At 42.1% G+C, this 16,535-nt stretch overlaps 1 protein-coding gene across 3 annotated transcripts in view; it reads left to right on the plus strand.

The window, feature by feature from the left end:
• Window positions 1-16,535, plus strand: part of GAN (gigaxonin) — a 58,830-nt gene that overhangs the window by 20,354 nt on the left and 21,941 nt on the right. For 2 of the 3 annotated variants that reach the window (XM_032486841.1, XM_032486842.1), the window contains 8 exons: window positions 4,223-4,337; window positions 6,724-7,074; window positions 8,845-9,062; window positions 9,276-9,397; window positions 12,936-13,048; window positions 14,013-14,162; window positions 15,044-15,180; window positions 15,446-15,574. In XM_032486841.1, coding sequence (XP_032342732.1) covers window positions 4,223-4,337; window positions 6,724-7,074; window positions 8,845-9,062; window positions 9,276-9,397; window positions 12,936-13,048; window positions 14,013-14,162; window positions 15,044-15,180; window positions 15,446-15,574 — 1,335 coding nt within the window. The remainder of the gene's footprint in view (window positions 1-4,222; window positions 4,338-6,723; window positions 7,075-8,844; window positions 9,063-9,275; window positions 9,398-12,935; window positions 13,049-14,012; window positions 14,163-15,043; window positions 15,181-15,445; window positions 15,575-16,535) is intronic. The other variant, XM_032486843.1, reaches the window with a different exon arrangement.

Raw genomic sequence — 16,535 nt, forward strand, 5'->3', positions numbered from 1 at the left:
GACTGTATAGTTGTCTTTTTAAAAATCCAGTCACATGGTTGAAAAATAAAAAGGGACACGGTGAATGGTGTCCTTGTCACCCCTTCCGTCAGCCCAGTCCCCTCCTCCCACCACTGTCCACAGCCCATAGGCAGGCACAGCCAGCTCCTGTCTGAACAGCTCTAATGCTTGGTGATGCCCTTCTTTCTGAACACATTTTGGGGCTACTGCCTTTGAATTGGTTAAAGACTCTTCAGTCTTGTCTAGGCAGGAGAAAGAAACCATGTAGTAATTAGAAAAGGAAAGTTTTAACGTAAAGAATGTTTAACTACAACAGGAGATTGGAGTAATGAGGGATTGGCTACTGAAAAGTAAAGAAAACTCAAAATTAAAGGGATAGCTGATATGAGGAGCAGCCACCACCCCCAGGGCTGAGACCCAGACTTTGTTGGACAGGACGCAGCCATGGCTCACTGCGTGGCCGAGAAGCCATATTGGTGGAATTTGCTTGAAATCAGCCCTCTGGAACTTGCTAGAAATCTGTCCTCTCCAGGGCCTGGGAAGAGTGTTCACAGGGACGTGTCTCACCAGAAACAAGTTTCCTGCAGAGTTGCCTCTGGGAGTTCCAGGGAAAGCCTCAGGGCGCTGCTGGCTGCCTATATTGCCAGAGCCGCCCAGCTGCGGTACCAGAGCCCGGGAGCAAAACTCTCTCCTCCTGGAGTGTTTCCCCAGCACCCTTGACTGAAAAGCTCACATCACATCAGTTAATGAAAGAAAACTATCCCAAAGGCCCAGATGCATTTTCACAGAGCATTCAAAAAGGGTGGATTTGGAGCTGAGAGGCAATATGTCAACAACCAGCACAGGAACTAAGACATACAAAGAGTCATGAAGTCCCTAGTGAAGCATCCCTGGAAGACACGTCTGCATCTGGTACATTTCAGAGCCAAATATTAATGATTTAGGTATTATTCTTGCCACTTAGACTATTTTTCTCTCTTGACTGAGAATTGACTGACATTTACTGATAAACCTAGGGTGTGGCAAGCAGAAAAGAGCTGCCTTTTGAGTAAAACTATTAGTTCAGTAGAAACTATAGAGTCAGGAATGGCAGATACGGAATTCAAGGGCGAAGCTTGGTTCTCTAAGTATCATCTTTATACCTTCAGGTGCGTTATGTATTCTATCAGTTTCAGGTTCTTAAAGGTCTACCAAGGCCTCCCACTGCACCAGAATGGACCAGCTGTCTTCTACTGGCACATAGCTGTTATCCTAGGACCATCCTTCACCGGTCCCTTTGCTGCTGTCCTGTGTTGGATCACGTCATTTTCAGTCCAGAATCTTTCTCTTTCTTGATGTTTATTGGAGCACTTTTTCCAGTAGCATTGTGAGAAAGGTTGCATGGGAGATAAATTATTCTGAGACTTTGTATGGGTGAAAATATATATTCTGTCCTGATATTTGATTGGTAGTTTAGCTAGTTATAAAAATCTAGGTTGGAAATAATTTGTCTTCAGAATTTTGGAGTCATTTCCACATGGATATTTAAGTTCCATTTAGAGGTATGAAGTCATTAATCCCATTCCTTTCTCTGTAACCTGTTTTTCTTTCTGGAAGCTTGTAAGAAGTTTTCTCTTTCTGGTATTCTGAAGTATTATGATGATATTCCTTGGAAAGGGGTATTTTTATCCATTGTTATGAGCACATGATAATATATTCTTTTTTGCGTGGGCATTCCTATTTTTCAGATGTTAACCTTACAGACTGATCTTCCAGTTTTTTTTTAACTTGTCTCACCTATTTTATACCTTTGTCTTTTTTGCTTTCTTTTCTGGGAGATACCTACAATTTTTTTGTAGTCTTTAAAATCTTGTTATTGTTGTTCTCTGAATGTTCCCTTTTAGAGCATCCTATTCTTGTTTCATGAGCACAGCATCCTCTCTTTTCTTTTTGGGAATATTAATGAAAGATGTTCTTTTTTTTCCCCCCTTGACTTTTCATCTTGCATAATCTGTAATTCCTCCAACTTGACTTATTTCCTGTTGATTTTGGTTTGTCTTTCTTCTTTGTCACATATCTGTTGAGTCCTGTTTGCTCAGTTTTAACAGTGGGGCTCTAAAGCAGAGTTCCTTAACCCATGTGCCAAAAAAAGATGCTGCAGCATGTGAAGATAACAGTGGTGACAGCCCTCAGAGTGACTGGACAGCATCGGGGAGACCGGGGCCCCTGTCCACCCCTGGGCCGCACACGGCCTCATCTGTTTACCCCAGAGTCATATTACCTTTTCTGTGTGTGGTGTGACATGAGGACAGTTCACAAGTGCTCTCCAAAATGTACAGGAAGTTCAGAGCCCAGAGGTTGGGCTTATTGACAGTAGGTTTCACGGTTGCGTGGTCAGGCTGGGTCATTTTCCTGAGGCAGATCTGTGCTTTTAGATCTTTCCTTTGGGGCTGATCAGATGACTCCAGAAAAGTCATCCAGTTTCTTGCCTGGAGGGTGAGGTCTGGCTTTCAGTATTTTAGGAGCAAAATTGGGGAAAAAAAGGCTGTTGCTCTCAGCATTTAGTGCAAACACTCTCTTAACTCTCTCTGTTTTTGGTGCAGTGCACCTGCGTTCGGATGTGCCTGCTGATCCCCTGTCCAGAGACCCCGCTTCCTCCGTCTTACATGCTCCAGAGTTTTGTCACCTGTCTTCCGCTGGAGCTTCCGTGGGGAGCCTGACTAGCCTGGCTGGGGAGTCGCATGTCTACATGGAACAGGGACCTGGGAATCCCTAACTCTGTTAATCTCTTCTCGCTTAGCTCATGCACCCCTCCCACCATGGCTTCTTTGTCCCATCAGCTTCGAGCCTTACAGGACCTTGAGTGCAGCCCTGGTTGTACCTTAGTTGCCCTCACTGCTAAATTAGGAGTATCTTAGACCTTGGGAAAAGCACTCGTTCTTAAACAACACACAAAAAGCATGGACTGAAAAATTATTTTTCAAATTGTTCATCACCTTAAAAAAAAAAGCATCAAGTTTGCCAAAGGATTAACATCAAGAATATAATAAAGAACACCTACAGTTCAGGATAAGGAGGGCAGTTAACTCAATTAAAAATGAGACTTGAACTGAAGTGTGTTTCACAGAAGAGGAAACACATGTGACCACAGACTTGGGAGATGTTCAGCCCCTGGGTAAGGAGGGGAATGCAGATCACAACCACAGCTGGAGACCACGTTTTACTCACTGGATTGGCAGAATTTAGGAAGCGTGACAGAGTCGGTCAAGTGCTGTGGAGTCTGTGGGTCCGCAGATTCCCTCCACATACCAGATGAGGCTGAAAACTGCTCCAATGACTTTGGAGAATAATTGAGTGTCGTCTCATACTGTGGAGAAGAAATTAGCTTAATTTCCAGGGATACACCCAAGAGAAATTCTTTTGCATATTATAAAAGGAGGCATATACAAGAACAGTCAGAGCAGTGCTGTTCACAGTGCTAGAAACCTGGGGCCACAGTCTAGTGTCCATCAGCAGGACAGTAGCATATTATATGGCAGAAAGAACATAAGAACCCATGCAAATATGCAGCCATATGAATGACTCTTAGCAATATAATATGAAATGAAAAAAGTTGGCCCCAAAAGATTACAGAGAACAGGAAATACTTTTATAAAACTAGAAACGACTTTAAATTGTGTATATACATTTGCTATCAACAAAGCTACATGTGTTTTAGATTATATATATTTCATGGATGCAAAAATAAAAAAGCAAGGGAAAACTGAACGTAGGATTTAGGATAATAGTTACTTCGAGTGGGGCAGGAGAGGAATGGCTTAGTGGGAAACAACGATTTGGTTAGAAGCAGGTCATTGTCAGGGTCCTGGCTTTTGTTTTGGGTGGTAGGTTTGTGGGGTCCTTGTCACATTAAGGAAAATGAGTAGATAATTAAATACATAGGAAAAATAAGCCTAAAGGGCCTGGGGTTCCCGAGGTGAAGTGAAGATCCTTGCTCACATGGACCGTCGTGCTTTGGTTGTCCGTTACATTTTGTTTTTTAAGAAGTAGCACTCTGAATCCTGGAACAAATGCTTTGTAGTTGAAAGTCATAAAAAATATGCTGATCTAACATTAACAAACTAAATTTTCTAGGTGGGATTCATATACTGATAATTATATACTTTATAGAGTATTTAGTACGTAAATATTTTAGCTATTTCTGTTCTTTCATAGAAATTTTACATTTTTTTCCCTTTCTTAGGACAAAGTTAAACTATAACCCTCCAAAAGATGATGGATCAACCTATAAGATTGAACTTGAAGGGATATCGGTAATGGTTATGAGAGAGATCCTGGATTACATCTTCAGTGGGCAGGTATGATGAGACACCGAGGAAGGAGGACTGAGTAGAGGCTTTTCAAGCTAGGGTGAGGGTCTCCTTCATCCATTCTGTGACCAAGCCACACTGTGATCTTCATCTTCTGTCACTGTGTGCTTGACGAGGGCCTCCTGCCGGACCCGGCACCCGAGGCTGTTCTTCCTGGGCTCTGCTCTCCAAAGAAAAGCAGACAAAGTAAGGTCTTACCCAAATCCCAGTTTTGGTTTCTGCCATTCTGAGCTCCACCTTCCAGTCTGAGACACGCTGTCTTTTTGTTTTTAAATCTTAATTCCAGTCTTGCTTTGTACCCACAACTGTTGGGGGACTCGTTCTGTGTCTGTAGTGTGGAAATAGGAGCCTCCCTGGGCAGTGGGGGTGACTTTGTGGAAATAAAGACTTCCAGACTCACACAGGTGACAGGCACCTGCACTGTGTTCATGATGCCTTGGTCCTGTTGCCTCAGGAGGACCAGCATCCCTGTCCCACCTGCATTCCTTCTTTCTCATTTCCCTGTACTCCCTGGACCCACTTAGATTTCTGGGGATTTCGTGAAACCTAAGGAGGAAAGTGATTAGTGACCAGTGATCCTTTCCTTTTCTTTGCCCTCCTCCAACCCCTACTACCCTATTGATGTGATTTTAAGTATAGTACGAGGCCTCTGAAGACTAATGTTAGGTGTGAGTCAGGAGGAAGTCAGTGTGCCTTATGCCTGGTTATATGAGAGGGAGTTTTATCTCTGCTCCTTTCGAGGACTGGTGTCTTGCTCTCTCCTTAATTCCTTCTTCTTCATTCTGGTTTTAATTTTCCTTTCTGTAAAGGCTCTGTCTCCTAGATGTTTTCTAAATATTCTGAGTGTACTGCATAACTTTCTCTAAATACATTCATTCTGTCCAGAGTCAGTGATTGTCATCCCTCGTCCCTTTTGAAGTTTTTTATTTCATTTCATTATGTTACTGCTCTCTCTTTTCTCTGAACCCTAGGTGGTGAGTGTGTGGAAGTAAAGTTATGCACATGTGTATGAGTGTTAAAAATAAATTAACTTAAATCCATTTGGGGACAGCTCTTAAAGTGCTGGAGATGCTCTGTAGCATCATAGAACCAAGCTTAGGACCAAACTCCTATCTAACTTGTAAAATCAGTTCAGTGGCAGTTATAACAGGTTATAAGCCAGTAAGAGCAGATTCATGTTCCAGCTTGCATTTGAAACTTGAAAACTTATTTACAAATTGACGTCTAGGTTTTGTTCCCAATTTAAATTAGTTATGGTTTAAAAACCCCAGTTGCAATGTAAGTCTTAACAAACTCCTGAATTGGCAGTTTAGATTTAGTGCTGCTTTTTTGTTTTCCACACATGCCTATATTTAAATAGTCTATAGCTATCTGCTGTATTCTGGCTAAATTTAGTATGTCACGTAAATGGGAAATTTCTCCTAATTTGTGGCTTACTCGACAAACTTCTCTCCAGTTTTATTGCTCAGTTTCCAAGGGACAGTTACACTTTTTTTCTTTAATCTATGTACACATTGTGTAAATTGTGGTAAAATGTTTCTTGCTGCACTCCTCCACGAAATCTCTCCTTCACATTTCCTAAAGAAGTACCCATTCTTTGGGAGAATCTGGACCACTTGTGATTGTGGCGGTATTTTAGGGGCCTGTTTCTTTATGGTGCTCCACTAGTGCATGGAAAAACTGACATGGATGGAAGAAGAAGCATCAGTCAGAAAACTGAAGAAAATTAAGGACGAGTAAATGTTCACGATGATTTTTTTTAAAAATTCATATTAGGAATTTACTCCAGAAAGTAGCTTTGAGACCAGACTGTGCCTGTTGCACCAAGTACGATGTTTGGTGTTCAGAATGAGGCTCTAGACAGTGTGGATCTCCCTCTCCCTGTCTTGAAGGGGCCGTATACAGTCTTTGGCATACCATTGGCAAAAGAGTGTACCTAGTATAATTGGAGGCAAGATTTTCATCAGTTCGGGTGCTAGGATTTAAAGAAATTGCCTTCAGTTTAGCATAAAATGCAGAACTTGCCACTTCCTAAGCATTTCAGTCATTGGAGGTTTTTCCTCCTAAGTATAGAAGTGAGCACCATGGACAGTTCCCCTTGGAGGGGTCATTGGTGGTTAACATCAGTAAAGCGAGGAAGGAGCTGGGGAAAGTTAACCAGCCAGTTAACCTGCCTGTGTTATCTGAAGGCTCATTGGTGCCCTCCAACTCTTCTTGAAAACAAAGTACTGTGTTGAACTATACGAAATTGTCAATTTCCAGTCATCTTTGACCTACAGAAATGGAGCTTTCATGTGGTTCAGCCTAATAGATTAGTGGTTTGGGTTCTAAATACATACATTCCAATATAAAATATCTCTGATTATCCTTACAGATCCGGCTAAATGAAGATACCATCCAAGATGTTGTGCAGGCCGCAGACCTGCTGCTGCTGACAGATCTGAAGACCCTGTGCTGTGAGTTTTTAGAAGGCTGCATTGCTGCCGAGAACTGCATCGGGATCCGAGACTTTGCACTTCATTACTGCCTGCACCACGTCCACTACCTGGCCACCGAGTACCTGGAGACTCATTTCCGGGACGTCAGCAGCACAGAAGAATTCCTAGAACTGAGTCCTCAGAAGCTTAAAGAAGTGATTTCTCTTGAGAAGTTAAACGTTGGCAATGAAAGATACGTGTTTGAAGCAGTCATTCGATGGATAGCACATGACACAGAAATAAGAAAGGTACTTGCACTTCATAGCGGGATCCGACTTTGCCTTTTCACTTGCTCATTCATTTATTTGTTTATTTTTAATCCAAACTCAAGGTATTTTTTCATTCTCTTTCAACTTGAAAGACTGAAAGTTGTGATCTGAAAGATAACCTGTAAAGCATCTTCCCGTTGGATCACTAAAGCAGTTGGTTTTCCAGACCAGTCTGCCAAAGTCCATGTAACCCATAATACATCAGTGAAAGTGTTCATACTTATAAGTAACATAATGTCCTCTGAATGTTGTTTTTAATGGGAAAATGTATTTCAGGCTTAAGCTGGAGAGTATAGCAATGCACCATGTACTCCTCACCCTAGCTTTGAGCATACTTCGCACTACAGTGTCGGGCTAACCCCTATAGGGTCTCTGATGCAGGCAGTGGGGTGAGGAAAGGGTGCGTGGTGTCCTGGCAGAGGGGTGAGGGGCGAGGGCCATAGGCTTTCCCTGGAGTGATTGACACCAGTCGAGGAGAAAGCGGATAGTATTCTGGAGTTTTCATGGCAATGCAGTTCCATTAGGAAGGTTCTAGGAGTGACAGCCTGGGAAGGAAGAGTCTTAGAGATTATCAGGCTTGAGATCCAAACTGATAATACATTGTTGGAGGGAGCAGACTCACAAGGCTTTACATCCACTATTTATAAATTAGAGACTGGCTTCAGTTACTGTATTCAAAATAAAGAAATGTATTAGGTTTCAGAGTGGCTTTCAGAATGCATAATTACATTTTTAATTGTTCTTAATAACTCTTGACTTATATTTTGATGATTATCTTGTAGTTTCTAAATTCTGCAAGCCCATGAGCACGTGCATTTAGAAACCACGTTTGTGATCTCAGCACAGTTGGTACAGTTAGCGTTCTGTCTTCCACACTGATGGTAAATTAGGGAGGGAGGCAGGGTTTCCATCTTGCTGCGACCACCAGAGTAACTTCTCTCTAACCCTTTTCTTGCCTTAAAGTGGTGAGGACGTGTGCGATGAAGTGGCTGGGAGGGAGACAAGAGGCACTTCATGTTTTGGTTAATCTGAACTTGATGCCGTAAGGACTGTTGGCCTTTATTACTCAGGGTGTAGAAGAGTTTATCTTAAATGACGATTTCAAAACCAAGACAGACTAGTCACCTTATGTATGTAGGATGCTGTAGTCTGTTGGGTCGAGTTTAATGATTAAGCTTGAAAAGTATATAATTCATATTATACATGTTAGATAATTTATAACAGTATTTACTGGAGGAATGATGATGATGATGATGATTATCAGGATTTGTGGGGGTGCTTTTTCAGATAATTTCCTGTAACATTAATGTTGATACATTTTCATTATCAAATCTACCATATTCTGTCACAATGTTGCTGTATATAATGCTTATTTTTAAATGTGATTTAACTCACAGCACATCCAAGTATGTGAAATACAGCAGCTCATAGCAGAGTTCTTCTAAGTTTCGCTTTGCTGTGGGAACCGTTTTGGGCGTGAAGAAAGCTGCTTGAAACTATGCAGTGATATATCAGATATAAATGTGAAGTGATGATTTTTTAAATTAAACTTTTGTTTATCAAAGCCATGGGAAGTAGAAGGAAAGGGGCCACTAAGCACATCCAGGCAGTATGGCCACTTACACCTGCAGTTGCGAAGCTGACTGTCAGTGTCAGCAATTTTACTTTCCCACAAGTCGGAAAACGTATGTTCTAAAAACCGTGTCGCCTTTCCCTTGTGTGCACCCCATGCTCTGCCCTCCTCTGCAGGTCCACATGAAGGATGTTATGTCAGCGCTGTGGGTTTCAGGGTTAGACTCCAGCTATTTACGGGAACAGATGCTGAATGAACCGTTAGTCCGAGAGATCGTCAAGGAGTGCAGCAACATACCCCTGAGCCAGCCGCAGCAGGGTGAGGCCATGCTGGCCAACTTCAAGCCCCGGGGGTACTCAGAATGCATCGTGACCGTCGGTGGAGAAGAGAGAGTGTAAGTGTGGTTGTGAGCTGTTTGACTAGTGGTATAACGAAAGAGGGATTCCCACATAAACAAGAATTCATACATATTTTTCAATATCTAACACATAATAGCAGTAGATTTTTTTTAACGTTTGAAACATTGTTCAGAGCAGTAAAACTAGTCGTAGTTATTATAAGCAGAACTACATGAGACACATTAACCGCCAATCAATTATTTCCTTAGTTCACGGAAACCCACAGCAGCGATGCGATGCATGTGCCCACTCTACGACCCAAATCGGCAGCTTTGGATTGAGCTGGCGCCTTTAAGCATGCCGAGAATCAACCATGGAGTTCTCTCTGCAGGTACCGTGCTGTGGTCAACTTCACTTAAACACAAGAGCGAGGAATATGGAATTGCAGGGTTGTGCAGAATGACTCAAAACCTTTTAAAGATACAATTTTATTATCTCTCTGTGATAACAGTTTCAGGGGAGCTCTAGCTTTTAAGACTATGGTAAGAAAAGTGTCTGCTGTCAGTCTTTCTTGCTCCCGAGTCTTAAATACATAGCTAGTTTTAAGATATTAGTAGAGAAGCACTTTATTTGATGACTTAAATGGCAGAAGAGCAAAACTCAGTGACTGTTACCACCCCATTAGCTGTGTAATCACACCTGACACACAGAGTTTCTTTGCACCATGATAGTCCCCCATCTTGCAACTTGGAATTACAACTTGTAACTGTATTCAAAATAAAAGTGTCACGTAACAACAGGCATTTCATATGAAACTTCAGAAAGCATTACGTATATTGGTTACGGCTTAAGTTATTTTACTATGGGAGTGTGTTTCACTTGAACTTTGCAAGTTCAGAAACAGCTTCACATTATTCAAAGCTCTCACCCCAGGAGGTGGTGGGAGAGCTTGTCCTGTCCACCTCTCTCTTCACCTTGAATCTGCCTTTTAAGGGTTCACCCCACTAGTACCATTTTCTTTAATTCAAATTATTGTCAGCAGTCCTCCTGAAACCCTTCTTTTATGGTCTCTGCTTGCCCACTAACATTACCTTAAAATGTTTAAGCTGTACCACACCATACCATATTTTACAAATGTCTAAAGCTATAGAATAGAAATAGAATCAATTTATGAGTTCTACAGTAAGTGTAGTATTTATCTGCAATAATCAGCTGGATGGAGTTGTGTAGCCAACAGGATGTGGGTCTGATTTCCCTGTTCTGTCTTCCCAGATTTAGCATCCTTAAATTTTCCTCCCATACTGTGTACACATGTGCACAATTTTCATGCACACCCACCACAAAAGTTCCTGTATCACTAATTGTCAGATTTCCTAGAGGGGTTGGTGTTTCAGATACTTGATACAATGAGGGAATGAATTGTGTCCAGTTGTGTTGACCAAAGTCGTGAAATGATGGCATAATTCTATTTGTCCGGCCTGTTCCACACTTCTCTTTTCTGGCCTTTAAAAAAAAAAAAAAGTTTGACTTTCATTGTCACTCAGTTTTTCCCCTCTCCACCAGGTTAAAAGTTAAATTCTGTGTCTGTATTTCCTTGGAAGTTATCTTAGAATCCACAGCGTGTATTGTTAAGTTAGCAAAGTCTAAAGTTAATCAGTACATTTATACTCCATTTTTCATGTTCCACAGTTTCACGGTATTGAAATACATGACTATTTACAAGTAAATATTTACATATATACATATGTTCTGTTTATCTGTCTTACACATGTATCTGTAGATAGTATTCGTTTAGATTTATTCACATATTTACCACTTTCTTTGTTTTTCCCTCTTACTCCTTAGACTTTCCATCTAGGATCATTTTCCTTCTCTCTACAGTTCATCCTTTTGAATTTTCTTTAATGTGGGTCTACTGGTAGCAAATTCTTCCATTTGTTTGTCTAAAAATGTCATTATTTTGCCTTCATCCTGATTTTTGTTGGGTATAGAATTTTTGGTTGGCATCCACTATTTTTTATTTGTTTCATTTTGGTTTTTGTTTGGGTTTCTGGGGGGTGGGGAATAATTAGGTTGGTTTGTTTGTATATGGAGGTACTAGGGCTTGAACCCAGGACCTCATGCATGCGAAGCACGCACTCTGCCACTGAGCTGTGCCCTCCCCCTGGTTGGCATCCACTACTGTTTAGCACACTGAAGATGTTTTTCCACTGACTTCTGTCCTTCATTGTTGAGTCCGTTGTCAGTCTCAAGCTCTGTCTTCTCTGAGCTGTATTTAAGATTTTCTTTTTGTCTTTATTTTTCTGCCATTTCACTCTGGTGTGCTTAAGTGAATATTTTATTTGAGATTTTACCATATTTGTGGATTGTTGGGCATCTTGACTCTGTGGTTTGGCCTTTTCAGCAAATCTGATTTCTTACTCGTGTGTCTTCACATGTTGTCCTTGCTCTGTTCTCTCTCCCTCTGCCTTTGGAAGTCAGATTAAACATGACTAGACCTTTTTACTCCATCCTCTGCCTGCTACCTTTTTTGTTTTGTTTTTCATCTTTTGCCTCTCCTTGTTGCCTTCTTTGTGATTTCTTTTGATGTATTTTCCGTTTAATGAATTTTTTCTTTAACTGTGACGAGTCCGCCATTAAATCTATCCATTGAATTTTATCTACTTCCATCTTTTATTATTTCTAGAAATTATCTTTAAATTTTTTTTTTCAAATCTGCTGTTTCACTGCTGTAGTCCATGCTATAGAGTTATCTTCAATTTGTCCTTTATTTTTTAAACATAGTAAGCATTGTTGTTTTATCATCTTTCTGATTATTCTCCTATTTGACATTTGAAACCTTTGCAAGACTACTTACTATTTTCCACTTCTGCTGGTTCTTCGCAGAGTCTAGTTCCTTTGTCTAACTGAGTATCTTTGTCCAGGTGCTGATCATTTTATTAAAACTTATTTATGGGAATAATTTGATGTTTTAAAATCTTAGAATGTTAGACTCTAAAACTCAGATAAAGGTGCTTTCTTCCATGGAAGTTTTGCATTTGTTTCTGCCAGTTGCCTGAAAATGCTACTAATTTGTAATTACTGAATATCAAATTCAAATGTTGAGATTTCCTAGACGAGCAAGGAGATTTAAATCTGGCTTCCAGTTCTAGTTGGTCTTCATCCTGAGGATTAGAACTTGGAGAGCCTCTCCTGCCAGAAGCCACACTCTCTGTGGGCCTGGGATTTAGATTTCTGTCTTTTTTCATCCCTAAAAGCCATTAAAAGAAAAACTGAGTTTTTCCCAGATGGCTACATGCCCTCAGAGCTAAATGGTTTCCATGCATGGTAACCTCTCTAGGGCCCACGTTCCCCTTTAGTTTCACCGTATTGTCTTGTTGGCTTCTTCTCCTTTAAGAAGACTATTTTATTTAAAAAATGTTCTATCTAACTAGGTAAAACATTTTTAAAACAAAGTAGTCTTGAAGTGTTGGTAGAATAACCTAAACTACCATTACCCAAGTTAGGAAGTTCAAAAATTATGTGCACACTGGTGTCCGGACCTGAGTGTTCCTGGGGTCTTGGATGTGTAGATATGGGCTGTGGTTCAGATGCTGTGCGAGACTCATGGAGCCTGGGGGCAGAATAAATGTGCTGAGACAACGCAGAGTCGCTCGGTGACCAGGTGGGTGGTGTCAGTGGTCCTTTTAAGCTGCAGGGTAGTGGGAATCTGCTCAGAGACCCCAGGTGAAGGAAAACGGTCACAGTGACTCAGAGATTTGGCTCCATCACCAGGGATCGAGTGAAATATGATAAAGATCTCAAGTCCATTGTTGTCAGAGCAGCTTTCTCCACATACTGTCTCTACAATGACGGCATTTATATTTCCCAGGAGATGGGTGTTAAAAACACGTTTCAACTTTCTTGTGTGTCTCCTTTGATTTTTGCAGAAGGCTTTTTGTTTGTATTTGGGGGCCAGGATGAAAACAAGCAGACCCTGAGCTCAGGAGAAAAGTATGACCCGGATGCAAATACATGGACTGCATTGCCACCGATGAACGAGGTAAAATACTGCTTTTTAAATTTGTTCGATGTGTTTCTTTTTTTTCCCTTTAGCCCTTTTGTTTGTTTTGCAAAAGAAGTAGCAGCCCTGCCAACCCCCCTCCCACCCCACCTAGTGCCCACCCTCCTGGTGCTCCTCTCTGTGCCTTCCCTCTGCTCAGTCTGGCCTCCCTGCAGTTTCTCAGCCCTTCTAGAAGTGCGCTGGCTTCCAGACCCTTGCCAGGACCTTTGCCAGATGCCATGTGGCATGCCGCTTCCTTCCTTCCTTCCTTTGGTGTTTGTCCCGGTAGCTCCTTCCCAGTGAGGCCTCCCCCGGCCCCTGGCTCCCCACTTTCTCCTCTCCTGCTTCCTTTCTCTTCATACCCTGGAGGGTCTGTTTGAATCATTCGTACATCCTTTCAGATGGCAGGGGATTTTGTCTGTCTGTCCGGTACTCTCTCTTCCATGCTAGAGTCATGCTGGGCACAAAGGAAGTACCATGCATGGATGAGTGTGCCACACCTCGGGCTTGCTCGCTCCAGACAGTCCCCCGCCGGGTCCTCCCCAGCCTCTCCCGGCCACAACAGCCCTCTTGCCACAAATCTTCCTTGTCTTTCACACCTTCACTTGGAACCACTTTCTGCCCATTGCTGTACAAAGATCATTTTATTGAACCAGAAGGCAATAGTTCTTTTTCTTGCTGTGAGCTGTTTTGAGTAGAAAGTGATGGTTCTGCCAGTGAATTCACCATGCGTGTAATTTGCTAGTTCTGGGAAATTCCTGGATGGGATTCTCTGTCCATTGTGATGGAGAGTGAGCTACTAGGGAAGTCTTCAGAAATATTTAAGAGAGATGGTTTTGAGCCTGGCACCTCCTTGCTGGAATGCTGGGATATAGTGATATAAGTCATTTTTATTAAATGTATGAATATCAGTTTTCAGTCTGATTAGTTGGCGTTTTGTCTAAGATCTTTGATGTCTTTTCAGGCAAGACACAACTTTGGAATCGTGGAGATAGATGGAATGCTATACATTTTAGGAGGAGAAGATGGTGAAAAAGAGCTGATTTCCATGGAATGTTATGATATTTATTCTAAAACCTGGACAAAGCAACCTGATTTGACCATGGTTAGAAAGGTGAGAACTATTACCTTGTGATAACTGAGTCACAAATTGGGCTTTAAAGTTACTGTTGCTTCATTTCCTACATATGCCTTTTAGTACAATTGGCAGTATTAAGAGAATTCACACCCTAGAGTTCTGTCTCTGTTGGTAGCTTGCCTTCACTGTCATCAGCCTTAGCACCAAGATGGGAAGCTGTGTGTGTGAGAGGTTACCCCAGCAGTGGGCTCTGGGCAGGACCACTGTGTCCAGGGTCTACACCTGATAAGTGCCTTGTGATGGCGCTAGCCCAGGAGCCAGATCTCCCAAGCCTGTTTTCTTAATCATCATGCAGGACTGGGGAGAAACGTTAATCCGAAGGTACTCCTTGCACAGTGAGCAGACACATGGCTCACGTGAGCTGCTTAGTGCTTGGTCAGTATTTATATTCTGGGTGGCGGCAGGAAGTCCATCGTCAGGCCAGGGCTTTGTCCAGTGCCCTAGGCGTTCACTCATAACATGATCGCTCACTGTCTGTGCCTTTCAACTGACTTACTCGGGGCAGGAATCGAGTGACATCTTGCTCCATGGAATCTGCATCTTGGAATCTTCACATAGTGGTGAAAGAATGGAAAGACTGGAAAGGTCCTTTAAAAATTAGGATTATTTACTTATCTCACTTAGTGGAATAGTATTAGGTAGTGTTACTCCTCAGAAAAGGATTAACTCTAGGAGTCTTCCCTTGGCCTTCTCAGTTTTAAAGCCCCGTGTTGTCGTATTAGAAGAAACCATAGTTTTGCTGTTAGCAGTCAGATCATTTTCCGGACGTCTCCCCAGGCTCTCTAGCCAAGTTAGTATTCACTCATCCGACTTTAATAATTAATGTTTCCTTCCCCACTGTTGCTTTCTCCTTTCAGATTGGCTGCTATGCGGCTATGAAAAAGAAAATCTATGCCATGGGTGGAGGCTCATACGGAAAACTGTTTGAATCTGTGGAGTGTTACGACCCGAGGACCCAGCAGTGGACGGCTATCTGTCCCCTAAAAGAGAGGAGGTGGGAGAACGCGATGTGGACTGTGCAGAGTCCCCTTCTCCTGGCTTTTGCTTTGCCCTCCTTTCGAACTCATCTTTTATTACTTGGCTTGGCATTTGGTTTATATGACACGAAACGAATAATCCATTTCCTGAAAAGGGAAGGCCCACGTATTTGTGAAACATTGACCTGCCCCGGAGCTACAACACGCGTAAGAGGAATTAGGGAATCAGGTCTTGGGTGGTGAGTCCAGTACTGAGTGTGCTCTCTCTTTGTGGCCTTTCAGGTTTGGAGCAGTAGCCTGTGGAGTCGCCATGGAACTGTACGTATTTGGGGGAGTCAGAAGTCGCGAGGACATCCAGGGTGGCGAGATGGTAACTTGCAAGTCGGAATTCTACCACGATGAGTTTAAAAGGTAATTTTGAATGATTTCATATAGCCTCTGCAACTTTTTTTTTTATGCTTTCAGAGCCATGTTGTAGCTTTCTTTAGTTTTGTTTTCAAATTCTTTCAATGAATTATCTGTTTAGGAGATATGTCTAATGCATACTAGATACTTACTCAGTGACTTTAGAAGTATTGGTAACTCATAGGAAAACCATCAGAAAATGTTTCTAAAATTTGGGTCGGACCTTGACACTTCTGTTAGCTTTTAGGAGAAAGTTTAAACCCCTTAACTTAGCATGTATGGCCTTTTGTGATATGGCCTGTGGCTACTCTTTCTGCTGCTCTTCAACCTAGATGCTTCCCTTGAGTCCCACTGAGTGACTTTTCCTCCAACACGTGTTATGATTGTCTCAGCTCCTCACTTTTGTACTGTTCTTTTTGCCTAAAATTTCCTGTCCCACGTTTACCCAGTTAACTTGGCCTCTTCCGAAACGCTGCTTAATTATTGTCAGTAGTCAGAGAAGGCCTGAGTTGGGCTCCTCAGTCTGTGATTCCATAACACCTCTGTCTCAGGTTGCAGTTGTTAACCACACGCTCCTCAGCTTTGCAGCCTAGCTTCTAGCATTGTGCTTGGCCTATATCAGATGCTCAAAAAATGTGCTGTCAGGTTCTTAAAACATTTGCCAGGATGCCCTCCCGTCGGGTGGAGTCAGCAGCGTCCTTCCAGCCTCCTCCTTCTCCCTCCTCTCACACGTTTTATTGTTGTAACCACTAAACAATATTTTTACTGCAGTAATATGTTCACATCCTACAGGGAGACTGTCATGCTGACGTTAATCTTGTGATAACATTTCAACTGTGTTACCAGGAGGTGGCACCATAACATAATGTTTCATTTCATGCAATTTTTCCCCCCTTTTTTTATTGATGTATAGTCAGTTTACAATGTTGTGTCAATTTCTGGTGTACAGCAAAATGTTTCTGTCATA

Source organism: Camelus ferus, chromosome 9 (genome assembly GCF_009834535.1).
Source record: "Camelus ferus isolate YT-003-E chromosome 9, BCGSAC_Cfer_1.0, whole genome shotgun sequence".
Lineage (NCBI taxonomy): Eukaryota > Metazoa > Chordata > Mammalia > Artiodactyla > Camelidae > Camelus > Camelus ferus.